This window comes from Apus apus, chromosome 11, assembly GCF_020740795.1.
Source record: "Apus apus isolate bApuApu2 chromosome 11, bApuApu2.pri.cur, whole genome shotgun sequence".
In the NCBI taxonomy this organism is placed as follows: domain Eukaryota; kingdom Metazoa; phylum Chordata; class Aves; order Apodiformes; family Apodidae; genus Apus; species Apus apus.
The window spans coordinates 1,603,068-1,621,552 of NC_067292.1; the positions used below are offsets into that span (position 1 = coordinate 1,603,068).

At 48.0% G+C, this 18,485-nt stretch overlaps 2 protein-coding genes across 3 annotated transcripts in view; one reads left to right on the forward strand and one right to left on the reverse strand.

Annotated features, from left to right (window-relative positions):
- Positions 1-1,071: 1,071 nt before the first annotated feature.
- Positions 1,072-3,924, reverse strand: TRAPPC2L (trafficking protein particle complex subunit 2L). The gene is made up of 5 exons (XM_051629757.1): positions 3,852-3,924; positions 3,032-3,204; positions 2,289-2,376; positions 2,070-2,149; positions 1,072-1,254 (listed from the first exon to the last, which is right to left on the reverse strand). Exons 1-5 carry the CDS (start codon positions 3,882-3,884, stop codon positions 1,209-1,211), a joined length of 420 nt encoding a protein of 139 aa, XP_051485717.1. The 5' UTR covers positions 3,885-3,924; the 3' UTR covers positions 1,072-1,208.
- Positions 3,925-3,929: 5 nt separating this feature from the next.
- GALNS (galactosamine (N-acetyl)-6-sulfatase) overlaps positions 3,930-18,485 on the forward strand; it is a 45,661-nt gene continuing 31,105 nt past the window's right edge. The window contains exons 1-9 of one of the 2 annotated variants that reach the window (XM_051629735.1): positions 3,930-4,041; positions 7,862-7,985; positions 9,229-9,303; positions 10,148-10,250; positions 13,067-13,210; positions 15,063-15,129; positions 15,246-15,373; positions 16,815-16,954; positions 18,147-18,250. In XM_051629735.1, coding sequence (XP_051485695.1) covers positions 3,943-4,041; positions 7,862-7,985; positions 9,229-9,303; positions 10,148-10,250; positions 13,067-13,210; positions 15,063-15,129; positions 15,246-15,373; positions 16,815-16,954; positions 18,147-18,250 — 984 coding nt within the window. In that variant the 5' untranslated portion in view covers positions 3,930-3,942. The remainder of the gene's footprint in view (positions 4,042-7,861; positions 7,986-9,228; positions 9,304-10,147; positions 10,251-13,066; positions 13,211-15,062; positions 15,130-15,245; positions 15,374-16,814; positions 16,955-18,146; positions 18,251-18,485) is intronic. The other variant, XM_051629736.1, reaches the window with a different exon arrangement.

An 18,485-nucleotide genomic window follows, 5' to 3' on the forward strand; every position in this document is an offset into this window, starting at 1 on the left:
TCATTTGGCAGCTTTTAATTAGAACTGCAGGGGGAGGAGATGTTAATAGTTTGGGCTGAGCCAGGCAGATGTTCCATCCTGATGTCTTCATCTCTTGGTGTGGATTCATGCCAGCTGCTCTACCTGTGCACCCTGACCTGGGTTGGAGGCACTGGGAAGTGTTCCTGGCCTGGCTGAGTGAAGCACAAAGTGGTAACAGCAAATCCTCTCCAATGTGGGTCACCCCAAGGTCCTCCCAGGAAGGCAGGATCAGTGCAGGGCTTGGGGGGGTCAAGGTGGTGCTTGGAGAGCAGCTGGTGGCTGTGTCAGCCAGAGCCTTCCCAAGGACACAAAGGCTGGGGCTGTAGAGGAACCTGGAGCCTCCAGCTGATTTGCAGAGTTCTCTCTTTTCCAAGAACTAACAGAGTAAGTACCTACAGATCTGAGTGCTCCCAGCTAAGGAAAAACAGGACAAGGAGCCCAGTGTCGAAATTAAGGATTGCTGGTGGTGATCCTGTTGGAATGGGAGGTCCTGAGCAGCAGGATTGCTGTTGCTGTGCTGCTGCTGCTCCAGAGGATCTGCTTGGAAGCAGCAGTGCTTCTGAGGAGCAGTGTCACCCTGTGCCTCCCAGCTGAGATCCAGGTTGACCCTCATAACAGAATCATATAATCATGGAAAGGTTTAGGTTGGGGGGGACACTTAAAGACCATCCAGTCCCACCCCTGCATGGGCAGGGACACCTCCCACTAGACCAGGCTGCTCCAAGCCCCATCCAACCTGCCCTTCAACGCTGCCAGGGATGGGGCAGCCACAGCTTCTCTGGGCAACCTGGGCCAGGGTCTCACCTCCCTCACAGGGAAGAATTCCCCTTGTGCAGTTGTGCTTGCTCTAATCACAGGCACAGCAGGAATTGGTCTTTTTCCACAGAGCCAAATTTCTACAGAAACACTGAAGCTGCACATGTTTCTGTGGTGAACAAACCTCCTCTCTGACACAGCTGACCTTCCTGAAGGGAGAGCTGGCTCCACATCATACCTGAAGGGACTTCAGTGCTCTACTCAGGTTTGCTAGAGAGGAAATGCACACAGACCTTGCAGGTGTCAAGTTTAATTTACACAGAATACATTTAAAATATGACACAGAACAAAGACAATATATACATCACTTTGCAGGCACACTCCTGTCCACAGGGAATGTTCTCAGTGCTGAGATGAGAAGGGGCAGAGCCTCAGCACACCTGCATCATCATGGAGTTCACCATGTTATCAAAAGCCCTGGAGAAGGAAAGGAACACAGGCTACTGAAGGAAGCTGCTAGTTCTGCCCAGCTGATCTCTTGCAACAAAAGGAGCAGCTCACAATGCCTGACTAACCAGCTGGCTTTTCCCCACACTGAGCCATGGTTTTACTCTATCTATGAGATGCTCTCTTGAGTAAAAAGTGATTTTTTTTTTTTTTTTTTCCCCCCTAAGCTGAAGCAAGCCCAGGGCTGGTCCTGGCTGTAGCCCTGCCTCAAAGCATAGAAGTTGTTCTTCCCTTGGCAACAGAAGCTCTCAAGGTTATTAGCACTCCCTGTGAGATTCCAGAGGAGGAATGGGGGGCACTGGTCCCCAGAGGTGAGGAATTAATGCACCCTGAATGTCTATCTGTCCTCACCCAGGAATAAACCCTGGACAAGTGCAGTGTTTTGCTCTGTTAAACCTGCTCTTTTTATGTTTCTGCTCATATTTACCTATGAAACAGGACACCTGTTTTATACCCCAGTAATTTTCCTTGAGCCCATGTTTCTAACAGCAGTTCTGAGGTGGGAGTGAGAGGTCAGTGTAACTTTTGGTGAGACACTCAAGTTTTCTTTTGGGCAGAACCAGCCCACATTTAGAGCATTCACACCTGAACTGGCCACCCACACAGAGGTTATCATGGAATCACAGAATGGTTTGGGTTGGAAGGGACCTTAAAGATCATCTAGATCCAACCCCCTGCATGGGCAGGGACACCTCCCGCTAGACCAGTTTGCTCTTGGTCCATCCCAGCTACACTGCAAGTTCCAAATGGATGATGACAAATAAGAGAGTGGTCAACCCACTCACCTGGAATGGATCCGGTCCCCAGGGTTATAGAAAGGGTTGCACATGATGTCTGTGTAGGAATTATGCAGCTTTCGGAACATCTGAAAAGGAATTGTAATTTAATGATGACTTTTGTTGGGTTGTTTTTTTTTTTTTTTGCTTCTCAGCACTTGATGAGTAAGTGGAAGTAGCAAAAAAGCCACTGATGTGGCAAAGGGTGCCCTGAGCTGCTGCACTCACGCTGCGGATCTCGTTGTCCCGGAGGGCGGTGTTGGAGGAATCCACCACCATGACAAACTTCACCTTGGAGTTGGTCACGTAGCCATATCTGTGCAGCTGTTAAGGAATGTGGGTCTGAGGCACCAGAACCTGGCAAAGCAGCTCCAATGAGGCTGGAATAGGCACCAAGAAACCAGCTGAGAGGAAAGCTCATGTCCTTGCTGCGGCTGGCAGGTAACTGGGGCCAGAGGAGGCAGCAAGAACCAGCCTGCAGGAACTGTATCCCCCCTTTCTGCCTCACTTCTGCCAGCTCTGACAACCCCAGGTCCTACACTGGCTGGCAAGGCCTGTTTTGGTGAGGGCTTCTCATTAAGGTGGTGGTTCTTCTATTCTGGGAGACCACAGTCGGTCACCTGGAGATTTTTGAGTACTGGGCAGTGTGACTGGCCTGAGACTTCAGAAATTAACAACCAGTTTGTGAAAACCCAGAAATCAGGTCTGCTGGTAACTTCCATCTGTGGGATTCAGAGAAAAAAAACAAAGGAAGTTCAAAATACCAAGTTTGGGAATTAAAAAAACACCAGGGCAGCTGCTCAGCTGACCAAGGCACCAAACCTGAACCTCCATGTGACAAACTGGTCAGTGGACAAGCCTGTGTGTTTTCTGCTGATGCCTTTAATGTGGCACTGAGCAGGAAGAGAGTTTTCCCACAGGGAAGATCCCATAAATACACCCTGGAATGGCAAAGAGCACTGGAAAGATACACCTTGTAGTCCTCCGTGGGGTAGAGGAGCCCTAGGTACAGCTCCCTCTGATCTACCAGAGCCTTGCCCATCGCAGAGATCTTCTCATCCACAACATCCAGGGAAGTGTGCACAGTGTAGTGGAACTTCAGCTCGTTTTCCGTTGGAATGCTCCGGATGTAGAGGGGATAGTTCTAAGGAGGAGAAGAAATGGCACAAACTAGGGCTGGCCCCTCCACTCTGTATGTGGCAGCCGGTGCCACAGCAGTGCTTTCACACTGAGAGTTGCTGCTACCAGAAGTAGGCAAAGCTTTAACAATTAACATGTAAAATGCAACCCTTTTGCATTCACAGCCCCCCCTTTGCCCCTTGCCGTGCTCTTGGGACAGATCTGTCTCCGTACCCCAGTGGCAGGAGAATCATTTGCACAGGCTCTGCACAAGGCTTGGACCCCACCACCCCTTGGTCTGCACCCCCTGCCCCAGCAGGGACTGTCCCCAGCTCATCAGAAAGCCCCTCCCCTGGCAGCAGGGTGTTCTCCACACTGTCCCTGTCCTTTCTCGTCCAGCTCCCTCTGCCTCGGCCCCTGCCTGTCCCAGCCTGCTGCAGCCTCCAGTGTCCCCCCCGTCACGGTTTGACTTCATTTGGTCAACTGGCTTCCTCTTCACCCCCCCCCCCCACACCCTCCAAGGCTCTGCCCCACTCCCCTCACCCCTGCCCAGGCCCTGCAACCTGAGAGCCCGCCCTGTTCCCCGCAGCCCCTCCTCGCTCCTGCTCAAGCCCCGCAGCTCCACCTGACCTCCCTGTGTGTCGTGTCCTCCCCCCCCGGCCCCGGCCCCACCTCCTTGGCGATCACGGCGACGCACACCGCCATCTTGCCCCCGCCGCGTCACGTGAGGCGGGCGGCGGTCACGTGGCCGGCGGCGGTTGCCATGGCGAGGGCGGTGCTGGTGGCCCTGGGGCTCTGGTGGGGCCTGGGCCCCGCCGCGGCCGCCGCGCCCCCCAACATCCTCCTCCTGCTCATGGACGACGTGAGTGGGGCCGGTTGTCGCTGGGGGGCCGTGACACCGAGGGGGGGGGTGTCAGACGCCGAGGGGGGGTGCTGGGGTGGAGGGAGGGGACGCGGGTCGCTGGGGAGGCCTCTCTGTGGGTCCCTGTCCGCAGAGAGGGGCGTGGGTTCCTGGGACGGGGGGGGTGCGGCTGAGGGAAATGAAGGGCTCGGCTCCGCAGGCGCTCAGGGTGGGGGGGGTTAGCAGAGCTGTGCGGCCTGAGGGGAGTCACTTTGCGGGGGGGCCCACGCTGAGCGGGGCGTTAGGGTGGAGGGAGGGGAGGCTGGTCAGGGGGGATGGGTTGTGGTGTGTGGGGACGTGTCCTCAGAGAGGGGGCTGAGTTCCTGGGAAGGGGTCGGTGTGGCTGAGGGAAGCTGGGGCCTTGGCTCCATGGAGTGCTTGTTGATGGGGTGTGGGCTGGGAGGGGGGCTTGTCGGTGGCAGCTGGGCTGTCGTGGTGAGCAGGGGGCCTGGGGCTGGTGAAGGGGCTCCTGTGGTGGCCTCCCCTCTCCCAGGCCCAGGCCAGGGGTGCTCGGGCATGGGTTGGGCAGCAGTGCCTGCGGGCAGGGCTGCGGACAGGAACGTGTTGCTGATGTCTGGGAAGTCAGCTCAGGGCAGGAGTGCAGGGCACGTCGGGGACGTGGTGCTGGTGATCCCTGAGCCCACGGGAGCCTTGTGGCACGTGGGCTGGGTCCAGAGCTGCGCTGGTGCTGAGGCAGAGGCCATTAAATAGAGGTTTGATCAAGTTGGCTGCCCTTATCCTGCAAATTACTCTCTTTCTGGACATCCTCCAGGGCCATTCTTGGGCCAGGCAAGACTCGAGAGCGTATCTTGAGCATTTATTTGCTTCTTTGTGCTGCATCCATTCCCTCTGTCAGGCAGGCAGTGCCTGTGGGATGGCAGGTGGGCAGGGTTTGTGGCGTGGTTCATGATCAGAGCTCTTCAGCACAGTGATTCAGGCAGAGCTCAGGGGTTAAAGTGATGATGTGGAAAAGTTTGGTTGGAATAAGCAGGAATATTTGAGTAAGTTTGTTAAATGCAAAGCTCAGTTCCTTCCTCTCTTGAGTCCTTTTCAGATGTTGTGTAATAAAGTGGTGTAGAATTGAAAGGAAGGCCCAGGCCCCTGCCTGCCTCTCCTTACACTGCAGAATGAACACAAACCTCTTGGTATTTCTAGTCAGTGAATGTCCTGTTGAAAACAACTGAGACTTCTCAGATCTGTAAAGTCAAGCCCATCTACAATTCCTTTGAACTGGTGCTTACACACCTACATACCTTATCTAGAAGACTAATCATCTTACCTAGCAGTCCATTCATAATGACTGAGCAATTAACTCCCAAGTCCTTGAAAAAGGATTCTGCTGGCTGGTAAATGTTGCAAAACAGGGTGTCTTGGTGATTTACAAACCTGACAGAATCATTTTGAAGTTAGGGCTTGGTTTTGTAGCCTACACAAAGAGTTGTGGCAGTATCTTGTAATAGCAGTGATGAACGTAGTTGCAGTAGCACTGCAAAAGGCAGAGCTGCAGTGTAGGCAGAGAAACTCTAGTACATTTCAGGAAATGTTTTAGAAACTCAAACTTGCCTCCTGAAAAACTAAACAAGAAGAACTTTAATAGTTAGAAAACTAATTATGCTAATTACTCTCTGAACTGAGCAGAGGGGGGGGCAAGAGGGCAGTCATAGAATGGTTTGAGTTGGAAGGGACCTTAAAGATCCTCTAGTTCCAACCCCCTGCATGGGCAGGGACACCTCCCACCAGCCCAGGCTGCTCCAAGCCCCATCCAACCTGCCCTTCAACACGTCCAGGGATGGGGCAGCCACAGCTTCCCTGGGCAACCTGGGCCAGGCTCTCACCACCCTCACAGTGAAAAATTTCCTTCTAATGTCTAATCTAAATCTACCCCCTTCCAGTTTGAAGCCGTGACCCCTTTTCTTGTTGCTACAAGCCCTCATAAAAAGTCTCTCCCTAGCTTTCCTGTAGGCCCCCTGCAGGTGCTGGAAGGCTGCTCTGGGGTCTCCTCAGAGAAATAGTCTCAGATTTGTATCCAACTAAAAGTTCTTTCACTTTTGCACCCTGAAGTGGTCTTAGCCCTGTGGGTAAGGCAGTATATCAATTTCAGGTAAGTTCAAGTTGCTGCCATCTTCCTGTTTCATTGTCGTGTCTTCTTTTAGGTGTGTTTGTAGCAGAAAAGTCTTGTGTGCCACTTTAAACTACTCCAAAAGCTGATGAGGGGGGTATGACTCAGGGGGTGGGCAGCTCTTCTCCCCTGCTTGGCTCCCTCTGCCAATCCAGCTCTGGCTGTAGTTTTCACAGTGTTTCTCCACTCCTGTACAAGATGTTTACCTCAGAAGCCTCGTTCTTCTGGCCAGTTGAGCCTCCAGCAGTCCATCTCAAATTTTCCATTCAGGAATATTTCCCCTCAAGCTGGCACATGTAATCTTCAAGATGAAAGCTCCTTGGGACAGCGATTATTCCACTCCAGAAGTGTTGGTACAGCAGGAGACATGATGAGGCACAGATCCTGATTGGAGCTTCTGTGAACTATTGATTTATTTAATATGCTCTTCATTAAAAATACATCTCCATGGTCTTTTTTCCTTTGATCCTCCAGTAACTTCTGTGACTGTCACTGCGTATGAATTAGAGGAACATGAGATTCTTTTTTCTTCCTTCGTGGATGATAAAGATACAGAAGAATCGAGCACTTGGTGGTGACTGTGCTGGATCCATTTTCATTCCACATCCTGGTGTTAGGTGGTACCATTTGATTGCCCCTCACCCAAAGCTCAGCAGCAGGCTCTGCAGCTTTCCAACTACTGCCTTTCCCAAACTGCACCACTGCACAGTAAACGTTAGGCTCTCAGATGGGACCAGACAGATGGCTTTCTAAAGCTCTGGGTGCATTATGCCCTCCCTCTCAGTTGCTCACCTGAAGTGCATCTGTATTAAAGCAAGCTATTGCCTTTTTTAGAGCATAATATAATCTCTAGCAACCACAGTGCCTAATTGCTCATTAAGTTGTTCCCTTCTAGAACCTTCTGTTTTAAGTCTCTTCCTTTTATTTGTGTTATCACCAGTAATAGTTTCAGCAATGAATGCAGGCAACGTGAGGGTGACTTTATGGTTCTCCTGGGGTGAGACCTCTCTGAATGAGGGGGAAGACACAGGGTGAAACCACCAGCTTGCAAATAAGCAGAGGGACATATGATGCCTCTGGCAGGTTTCTTTCCAGAGCTTGCTTTTAAAAGAAAGATTGTCTCTCTCTCCCTGCAGCACAGCTTTTGAGGTCTGACCTTCTTGCCTTGCCAGTTAGGTGCGGGTAGATGCATGGATGCAACAGGCTCAGGTGGAGACCTGGAGTCAAAGAGCCAACACAAAGACTCATAGCCAGGGACTGGAGGGTCAGACTTTGCAGCTGCACAACACTGAGCGTATCGTGTGTAACTTCCTTGTCCTCCCTGGTGTGTGTGTGCTGGTCACTCCTCAGGCTCCTGAGTGACAGCAAAGGCATGAGGGTTCTTACCCACTTCTGCTACAACTGTTTTCATGCCTGTTGGCCCAGCAGGTAATCTCCTGTCTGCTTCAGTTCCCCATTTTCCAATGAAAGCTGTGATAGTTTCCTGCTCCACTGGGTTGGGGGTGATAATTTTCATCACATTTGTGAAGTGCACTATAAACGAGCACCATCAAGTCTGAGAAATGAAGGGATGCAGTGGAAATGTTCTGTGGGCCCAGAAGCATTCTTGTGAAGGACTAAAAGTGCTTTTACATCTTTTGCTGTGTTAACATCTTTTTACAGATGGGTTGGGGTGATTTGGGAGCTTTTGGAGAGCCTTCTAAGGAAACTCCTAACTTGGACCAGATGGCTTCAGAAGGGTTGCTCTTCCTGGATTTTTATACTGCCAACCCCCTCTGTTCTCCTTGTAAGTAAACCTGAGTATTAAGCACATAAGGGTGCCACCTTTGGAGAAGATTGGGACATTTGCCAGCACCTGACATGAACTACCAACCAAACCAGTGATTACCCTCAGGGCAGAGTTGGGATTTGGTGCCTTGATCTTGCATTTTGCTCCCTTTTTATTTATGCTTTGATTGGAAAACCTGCAATCTTTGGTTGATACAAACCAATGTTGCAGTGAACAAATCAGTCCAACTAAAAGGATCTTTAAAACATCCTGGTTTGGTGTCCTAGCCTCAGTCAGTGCAGCTTTTTCCTCTTCCTTATTTTGGGATAAACAGACAAAGCAGTATCCAAATTGCTGCTGGACACAGTTTGTACATCATCTGCTGGGCTTGGGTAAGACTCTCAGGCAAGGAATGGCAGCAGGCTGTGTCCTGCTCTTGACCCTGCTGGCTTGCAAGGTCCTTGGGGAAGGGGAAAGAGATAAAAGAAACGTTTGGGTCTGGGAGACGCAGATATTTTTATCCCTGTTGATTTTTTTCTGTGGGGTTTTGTGGGGGTTTTTGTTGTTTTGTTTTGTTTTTTTCTTTTCCCAGACCTGATGGGCAGCCAGGAACTGAAACAAAAATGAGGAACAGGGGCTTTTTTCATTTGGCTTTTCATTCTGGATATAATTTGTCAGTGTGCTGATGGCATCCTTGCTCAGAAAAGGCATTTTAAATACGTTCAAGTCCTGCTAAGCCCAGTGGGGCTGATATGCTCAAACAGCAGTGTAAATGTTTCCTGCAGTCAGGACCTGACTTTTGCTCTCAAACCTGGCCATGGACTCCTCTGTGTTCACTATTATATGGGTTTTGTTCAGGCAAGCTTGAAAACTTGGCCTGGAGCAGGTGATCAGGTTGTGTTGTGCTTTCCTCTGATACCTGCATGTCAGGTGGTCCTTTCAGAATTGCTGAGATGCTGCTACACTGACTACTGAAATAAGTTACCCTTGAGCAGCAGGTAATTTAGTAGAGGGGCTAAATTTCAGTTGGGTTCATCCTGGAATAGCTCAAATGGTGTCCTATCAAACCTGGCTCTCTCTGTGGCTCACTGGACAGGGGAGCTGCTGCCTGTTCTAACGTGAGTGACCTTAGTAGCTGGCTGTGGCAAAGTGGCACTGATCTGTTCTGGTCAGTGCACTGTCCTCAGCCTCAAAATTATAATATTAACATTAAGCAGAGAATGCATGTAAAATAAAACTGCTTTTTGTTGTTAACTTGCAGCAAGGGCAGCCCTGCTGACTGGCCGACTCCCAGTGAGGAATGGTTTTTACACCACGAATGCACATGCCAGGAATGGTATGAGCTTCCTTCCTGATTTCCCCTCTTCCCTTGATTCCCTTCTGTGCCTTGTAGGAAGTTTTGCTTTGGACAGAGGCCTGGCTCGGGGATCTCCCAGAGTGGCAGACAAAGATTACCATGTTAACTGCTGGTAATAAGGCTGAAATTTATTGCTTCCCCCTCATCAAGCAGAAAAGCCTCCTCAAATTAAGAGACACAAACCAGGCTGGTTGATCCATTTGCTTCTGCTGGCTGAGAAGTGTTTCCTCTGGGCAGTCTAATTGGTGTCTGCTGAAAGAAAGTCACATGGGGCCTCTCTTAACACCCAGAGCAAGGAACAAGCTACTTCCAGTTTTATTCAGCAGCCAGTTTGGTAACCATTTCAGCCTTGGCAGTTTTATAGCAGGTGCTCAGGGTCCTGGCAGTGAAGGTTACCAGCTTGTAGCATTTCTGGGCTGGTTTTGGTTCTGGTGTGATGGACACCAGTGGGCTTGGGCCAGGAGCAGCAGCTCCATCCTGGGGCACGCTGTGTCAGTGAGCAAGCTTGGCTGGCTGCACCCTCACCAGAGACACTTCTGCTTCTCAAGGGCCAGAGAGCTGTGGTCTGAGGGAGACACAACATTCCTTTCAGCTCTTGCAGCCTGAGTGAGTTAATCCATATTTGATCTAGGACAAATCTCCCTTTGATCTGTCTGAATCCATTTGTCCTTTTCATCTCATGGCCTCCAAAGAGTGACGTTGCTGGGCATTCACACTAACTTCTATTTCTGATCCAGCAGTAATGCTTCTAATGCTAAGTAGCCATGACTTGTTTGCTCTAGTGTTGTGAGAGTTGGGAAGACTTTTAGTTTGTTTTCCACAGCATACACACCCCAGGATATCGTAGGAGGAATCCCAGATTCTGAAGTGCTGCTCCCAGAGTTGCTGAAGAAAGCTGGCTACATCAACAAGATCATTGGCAAATGGTAAACTTCTTTCAAGCCCCCTTGCTGTGAGATTTCAGTAGGTGTGTGTATGTCTTGCAAAGGAGCAGCTCAACCACCAAGACTACAGGAAAAAACCTGTTTGGAAGCTCAGCTGCTTGACCTTTGGAATCTGTGGTGGGTCTGTCCCCCTGCTGAGGTTCATTCCCGAGCTGAGCGGTATCCTTACGAGTACACACATGCACCTCCATACAGAGAGCTGGAGGGGGGTTGTGTGTGTGTGTATTTATAAACTCTTCAACTCTTTGTGCTTTCATCCATGTATCATGCTGCTTAATCAAAACCCACCAAGATGTTCTGTTGGAATTTGTCTTCAGCACCCACAGGCCTTCTATCTTTGTTCTCTGCTAGATGTCAGGTTATTTGTTAACAGAGGAGACTAAATGGTGAAAGCTTCCTTTTAGGGGAGGCAGAAGTATAGAAATAGAGATGCAGACGTCTCCAGGGCTGCACTGAAGGTTGTTTATCAAGTGTAGAAGATCAGGATGGTTGATACCAGGTGTTTTAAAAGACCTAGAGGGCAGATCCAATACTCAGTGAATATTGTCTTTTGACTTGGTGGACTTTCATGGAAGAGGATACAGAAGATCTTCTGAAAAAAACCCCAATGTGTTCTGATGCCTGCAAAGAGTCAGGAGGGAAAAGCCCAAGAGGTGTTTCAGATCCAGCCAGCAGGGTGGGATTACCAGTGTCATCCTTGAGAATGGTGCAATTGTAACATTTGAATTTCAGATGTGCTTGTGGGCTGTAATGAAATCCCGTGGGGCCTGGGGATGTCTGAACAGTTGGTTCCCAGTTTGGAACAGAGCTGTGAGAAATAAATGAGTAAATAGCAACTTGAAAACTGTAGACACCAGAGGAGTCCTGCTTGATTAACAGAGTTAATCACAGAATCACCAAGGCTGGAAAAGTCCTTTAAGATCATCAAATGAAGAGACCTGGGACAGGAGCAGTGTTGGGGGATGCTGTTTAGGACAGCAATGGGATACAATTTATTTAACGGTTTCTTTAACAAGTTAGAAAAGAGTGAGTTTAAATTGTGGTTGGATTCAGTGGTGCTGCTGAAACTGGAAAGCAAGCAAACTAACCCAAGACAGTGAATTATTTATTAGCACAAATCCAGACAGGATAGTAGCCATGAAGAATCGGATCAGTGGAGTGAACGCAGCAGGATGCAGTTCAGTGCTAATACATGTAAATTCATACACCCTGGGAAAAGAAAGAACTCAAATACAGATTGGTTCCAGGCAGTTGTTTGGAAAACAGCAAGTCTGGAAGGACCTGCAGGTGTTAGCAAGAAGCAGACCAGGTCTGAACATGCAGTGCACCATCGTTGTGCACCCAGAACTGTCATCCCAGGCAGGACTGGGGGGTGATACTGCACAGCAGCTGATTCTGCCATTTGTGCTCCCCAGCTGCTTCCTAGAAAAGTGTCAAGAAGTGCAAAGTACAGCAGGTAAATTGGGAGTCTCATCCTAGTCTGGAATTTTAGGGTTTTAAAAGATTTTTAAGTTGTCCAGCAGAAGATTTTTCTATCCTTTCAGCATCCCTTTTAAAACCTTTTCAGGGTGTCCTGTGACATGGAGTTTCACCGTTTAATTCTATCTTTGCAAGTCAAGTGTTTTCCAGAACAGGTTTAGAATTTGTTGCATTTCATTAAACATCTTTCTGGTTTTTATGTTGTGAGAGAATAATCAGCATCTCAGTCATTGTTTGATACCTTTTTCAGTCTCTTCCTCTGTAAGTTCCCTTAAGGCTTTCTTAGAATAAAGTATGTTTTCATGTGGTAGAAACAGTCAGGAGTAGGTTGCTGTTATCCTGTACATAAATGAGGAAGGGGAGATCCTTGCAGTTTTAGTTAAATCACCAAGATATGAATATGGCTGGAATTATGATTATTTTCCACTATAACTCATTTTGGAATAGCTCAGAATAACACCATGGGTCGCTTTAGTTCAGGTAATGCATTTGATGCCTCTTATGTTCACAAACTGTGCAGAGGGTGATGGCACAAAATGGACAGGCTGCAGATGCAGGCTGGTGAGTGGAAGCTGGAATGATTCAATAAACATTAAGCTGCAAACATCTCCTTTCGAGGTGGGAGAGGATGGGCATTCTAGACCTTCAGGATAGTAGAAATGAAGAGAATGGGGAATTTGCAGTATAGAAGTGGGAGATTGGAGAGGAGCTTCACCTTGAAGGTAAGGATGGAGAACTTTCAAGCTGCGTAGTAGAATGGAGCTGTCATTAGGAGCAGCTTATGGTGTTTTATGTTCACATGTGAATGTAAAGGGCTCCCTTTCAGTTCCATTCAGGTGTCTCTGTACCATCTTGGCAGGATGAATGCTCCATAAAGGCAGTGCAGGTAGAATGGTACATTTCGTGAGCCTTACCTTGTGTTTTTACAGCTTAGTGGTATCAAAGTGACTTGTCATAGATCAGAGTCCTTAAGTAAAACATGATGTGTGTCCTTGCAATGGCTTTAGGCAGGATGCTCCATCAGTACAGATCCTTGGGACAGTGTGGGAGGAGACACCCATAGATGGAAACAATGGGAAACAAAGACTGGACCATTGACTAAAATGGGATCTGTGTTAGCACTGGAGTGAGTCTGCATGGAGGAGCCTGCAAGAAGGATGAGAAAGGTCAAGCTAATGCTCTGCAGTCATTTATTTGATGAAAATGCTTGAAGGATTTTCTTCTGAGGCAAAGATTGTTTTCTTGCATGCCATTCTGATGACATGATTATTTGCTTCTTTGCAGCAGAATTTTAACTCATCTGTTTCTTCTATTTCTAGGCATCTGGGTCACAGGCCCCAGTTCCACCCCCTGAAGCACGGGTTTGACGAGTGGTTTGGATCCCCAAACTGCCATTTTGGACCTTTTGATAACAGAGCCCTCCCCAATATCCCTGTGTACAGGGACTGGGAGATGATTGGCAGGTAATTCAGCTTCTTTCCTGGTTATTTGTTTCCCTGCTGACATTGCAGTGCTGGAAGGTAAGTGCCAGTGTAGCAAACCCTTTTCAGGGAACAGGGGTTGGTGAAGACAGCAAGTGCTTCAGAACCAGAGTTACAGGCTTGGTTGGGTGGAAAGGTGCTTGTGAATGTTCTTGGTTAGGCCCAAGGCCTAGCTAATCCCTTACACTCTATGATGACCACTCATAGTATATGCTTATAGAAAGGATATAAGAAAACAGTTATGTGGAATGGTCCTTCTCTTCTGTGGTTGTCCTCTTACCTAAACTGAAGGTTGTGTCCAGATCTTCAAGTTTAAGAGCCACTGACTTAACTTCCATGAACCAGTCTCTTTTCTAAACCTGTTTGTATTTCTGGTCTCTACAACACCCTGTGCCAGGATCTGTTCTGCTTTGCCCTCGTACTTCTGAACAGGACTTTCCCTCTAATCTGGAGATGGCCAATATCCATCCTTACAAGGCCTGGATGGGGGTTTCCATTGGAGCCAAGACAGAATTAAGGGAAAGCCTTGTGGGAAAAGGCAGGCAGAAACAGGAAGGTATAGATTAACCATCAAGAGGTATTTGAATTTCATGTCTGGGAGAGGAAGCAAGGACAGTCTTTCCTGGGGGAAGAAGAAGGTTTTGAAGGCAATGCTGATAGCAAGGTGACCTCCAGCACTGTTGCCTGGGCAGTGACTGTTGCTTCTAAGTTGTGATTGTAGCTCTCTGACTTCTCCAGTTAAAGCTGAGACAGTGCAGACCCACTTCTATGGTACTGATGCCCATCAGAGTCTAGGCATGTTAGCTGACCACTAAACTTGATTCTAAACTCCTAAACCACTTTTTGTGGGAATCTTGTCCACCTTACCATCTACATTTAAAGTTGAAGCTCACTAAATATAAATATTCTGAGGATGAGTGAAGGTACCAAGTACCAAGGCCCACCTGCAGGTTGTGTGTGGACCATCTAGGGGTGTGACTGGTGTACACTGTCTCCCTCCCAGAGATATTTGCTTATCCTGTCATGCCCTGAAGGCTTCCTGTGGTGATTTCACTCCACTACTCTTGGAAGCTGGTTCCATTCTGTAGTGAAAGACCTCTTTATTCCTGCTCTTCCTGTTTGTAACAACCTTTTGTCTGTTTGCTTAACAGCATTCTGTGCTCTGGGTCTGCTCTCAGTGCCGTCCATTCACTTTTCAGTCTGCTGGCTCCTACTTCACTTGCTGTTCTTCTCCTGAGGGCAGCCCCTCACTTTTATTTCTTGACTTGGTGTCTAAAGATACTTCTAACATTTGCAATACATCCCAAGTTCTGATTCCAGGTTTGCTCTGTTACTGGAAGTTGTTGTGTGCTTGTGTGAATTGTGCTCACAGATCAGACAGCTCTCTGTTGGGGGAGCAGTGGTGTAAGCTCTTTAAGCATGTTACCCCTCTTCTGATAGCTTCACAGGAAAAAGTCCATGACTCGGGTCTGCCCAAAACTTGCAGTCATCATTAGTGTGGATCCAGCTGTCTTGCTGCTTTCTCCCTAAGAAAAAGTATGGTGACATTCTTTTTAATCATCGAATCATGGAATGGTTTGAGTAGGAAGGGACCTTAAAGATCATCCAGTTCCAACCCCCTGCATGGACAAGGACACCTCCCACTAGACCAGGTTGCTCAGAGCCCCATCCAACCTGACCAATACCTGAAGAGAAGTGGCAGAGTAGAACCTGTGACCTGTTGGTCACCTACTTACACAGTAAGGAGAGGGAGGGGGGAAAAAAGCCTTTTTATGTTGCATCTTCCTTAGGGTTGATTTATTTTTTTTCCCTCTCTGATTAATTTTATCTGAAGATACTACGAAGATTTCAAAATAGATCTGAAGACAGGTGAAGCCAACTTGACTCAGATCTACCTGCAGGTACTGTCTATTTTAATACTGGTTTCTAAGCAGCAGTGATTTTATGCTGCTTATTTTGGAGAGGTTTAGATGGCAGAGGATGATTCCATTCAATTCATTTTTATTGTTGTTTACAGGAAGCTCTCGATTTTATTAGCAGGCAGCAGGCCAGCCAGCAGCCCTTCTTTTTATACTGGGCAATTGATGCTACCCACGCTCCTGTTTATGCCTCCAAACATTTCCTGGGCACTAGTCAGAGAGGACTGTAAGTCTGGGCTTTGTGGGTGTTGGTTTTTGTGGGGAGTTCTTTAATTAATACCTCATGCTGCAGAAGCAGAAAAGCTAAGCAGTATTGATTGGTTCCAAGTGTACAGATCATTTCTCAAAAGTGGATGTGTGTGCTGAAATACATAAGTTAGCAAAGAACTTTGTTTGGATTGTTCTGTAATAATTTTGCTTTAATCTGAAATGAAGATGATGTGACTAAAATGGGGGAGAAGGGGGAGTCTAAGCTCCTTTGCCAGTTGTGTGAGTAATGAAATGCTGTATGTGGCACAGATGATTTTTTGGAAGGCTTTTGTATGATTAGTGCCTGCCTTAAAAGCCTATAAATCAGACCAGCAAGTAGAAAAGCATGCATGAAAAATGCAATTTCCAGGAGGCAGAGAGCTCTGTGGATATGGTGAGGCTTCTTCTGAGAGTGCAGATGCCAACCAGCATCCGTAAGGAAATGGATGTGTTTTTTTTAAAAAAAAAAAGCTGTTATGAGCTTCAAGTCTGTGGCAAAGTGACTTTGCCTGTATTTGAGAACTTCATAGCTAAATTTATCTCGGTGGCTGGTCTCTGCCCAGAAGTGGTTCACGTCTGAACAAATTCTGACTCTGGATACCCCAGAGAGGTTGGTCTCTGCAGCCAGGAGACATGTGCTTGACAGTGGAGAACTTCATCACAGCACCTGCTGCAGAAGAGCAGGAATCATGGGGTTGTCAGAGTTGGAAGGGGCCTCCAGAGATCATCTTGTCTAACTCCCCTGCTGAAGCAGGATCCCCTGGAGCACATTCCCTGGGGCTGCATCCAGGGGGGTCTGGAATGTCTCCAGAGAAGGAGACTCCACAACCCCCCAGGCAGCCTGTCCTAGGGCTCTGTCACCCTCATAGTAAATAAGTTTTCCCTCATATTTCAGTGGCATTTCCCATGTTCCAGCTTGTGCCCGTTGCCCCTCGTCCTGTCCCTGGGCACTACTGAGCAGAGTCTGGCTCCATCCTCCTGCACCCACCCTGAGATCCTTGTATTGATAAGGATTGATAAGGATTGCATTGATAAGGTCTCCCCTCAGCCTTCTCTCCTCCAGGCTGAAAAGTCCCAGCTCTCTCAGCCTTTCCTCACCAGGGAGATGCTCCAATCCCCCAGTCATCTTTGTTGCCCTCCCCTCTCTCCAGCAGTTCCCTGTCTCTCTCGAACTGGGGAGCCCAGAACTGGACCCAGTTCTCCAGATGTGGCCTCACCAGGGCAGAGCAGAGAGGGAGGATGACCTCCCTTGGCCTACTGGCCACACTCTTTTCCTTATGCACCCTTGGGAAGGAATTCTGCAGCACAGGTGGAAATGGCACCCAGGGGCACTTGGTGGCTGCTGGCAGTGTGCTACAGCCTGGGACACTTTGCCTCCTTTGCTGCCCCTCAATGTTGTGCATTTCCTTTGGCCTCAGCTATGGAGATGCCGTGCGGGAAATCGATGACAGCGTTGGAAAAATCCTAAGCCACCTGCAGCAGCTGGGGATCAGTGAGAACACTTTTGTATTTTTCACCTCTGATAATGGGGCTGCTCTCATTTCTGCTCCTCAACAAGGTGAGTCTCAGATGAATAAACCTGGGCTGAGGTGGTGAAGTCAAGGCTTGAATCTCCACGTCCAGGGTGGTGGGAGGAGACATGTACGTGGGGTTTTCCCTTACGTAGTTAGGAGAAGCCTCAAAATTCAGAGCATTTATGTTTTGAGTTATGTTCATTACTTCTGGTCACTGCTGGAGGAGGTATCCTTGGCTAAGTGGACTTTTGGTCTAACCCGGGGTGGCTGTTCACCTGTGGGCATCTCCATTTTGTGCTCTGCTCTCAGGGCGTGAATATTTTCTCATTTATTTAGGACCAGGCACAATAACTCAGCTGGGTGTTTACTCTCCATCTGCCAAATGCATATTTGGGCTTTCTGAGTAATTACAGAGAGTTCAAGAGGCCCTTCTACTTTAGCTCTCATGAAAAATAGCAAGAAGAAAAAGTATTTTTGTTACTTCACAAGTTTTCTTTTGTTTAAATTGATTCTCTCAGAGTCATTGTAAATTGATTTTTAGAACCCAGTCTCTTCTCTTTGGAGGCCAACTGTCTCGTGGTTGCTGGACCACAGAGCAGGGAGTATCCTGAGTTCTGGTTTCAGCTGAACCACTGTGTTTGACTTTGTGTGCCCTGGAATCAGTCACAGGACCTCCCTGTTGGTTCCTCAGCAAGCTTAGCTACAAGGCTAAAAACCCAGACATTCCTGCAAAGCACTTGCTATCTCTGAGAGTGAACATTCAGGAAATGCATGATTATTCATCTCATTTTCTTATCTGCATCTAATACTGCTCTAGTACTTGAAAAGGATTATGAAAAAGTACAATTTCTACCTGAAAGTGATCATTCATTTTAGTTATAAACAGCAGTTAACATCCTTAAAGGGTAGGAAAATGCCAGCAAAGTATTTTCTGTTAGTTTGGATATTTTTTTCTTTGGTTGATGGCAAGTTGTGTTTAACTGTCACACTCTCCCTGACCTGAAAGACACCCCTAAAATTTCATCGTGAAGGGATGTTTAAAAAGAAAAAACAACAAAACCAACCAAACAAAAAATACAACCCAGAACAGCTCTGGACATGTTATTTGAAGAAGCATTCATGCAGAAACGAAAATTCATTTAAAGCTAGCCTAAAAATTCCCTAGTTGACAGTCGTGTCCCTTTGAAATATGGTCTTGGCATCTCATGGATTTTGTGGCTTCTGTTCTTTCTCCAGGAGGAAGCAATGGTCGTTTTCTGTGTGGCAAACAAACCACTTTTGAAGGTGGGATGAGAGAACCAGCTATCGCTTGGTGGCCTGGACACATCCCTGCAGGACAGGTGAGTATCCACTTTTACCAATTCTGATTAGTCTGAAATGAATGGAGTGGTTCTTGCTGGATCCACTGGGCTCTGGATCAGGCTTGGAACACACCCAGGGTGTCAGTCCAGATGCTTGTCTAAACCAGGAGCTGAGGCTGCCCCTGGAGAGCCATGCCACCCCTGCTCGTTATTGCCAATTTGCATTTAGAGTGTCTGACCAGCACTTGTGTGAGTCCCAAGCAGCCTGGGCTTT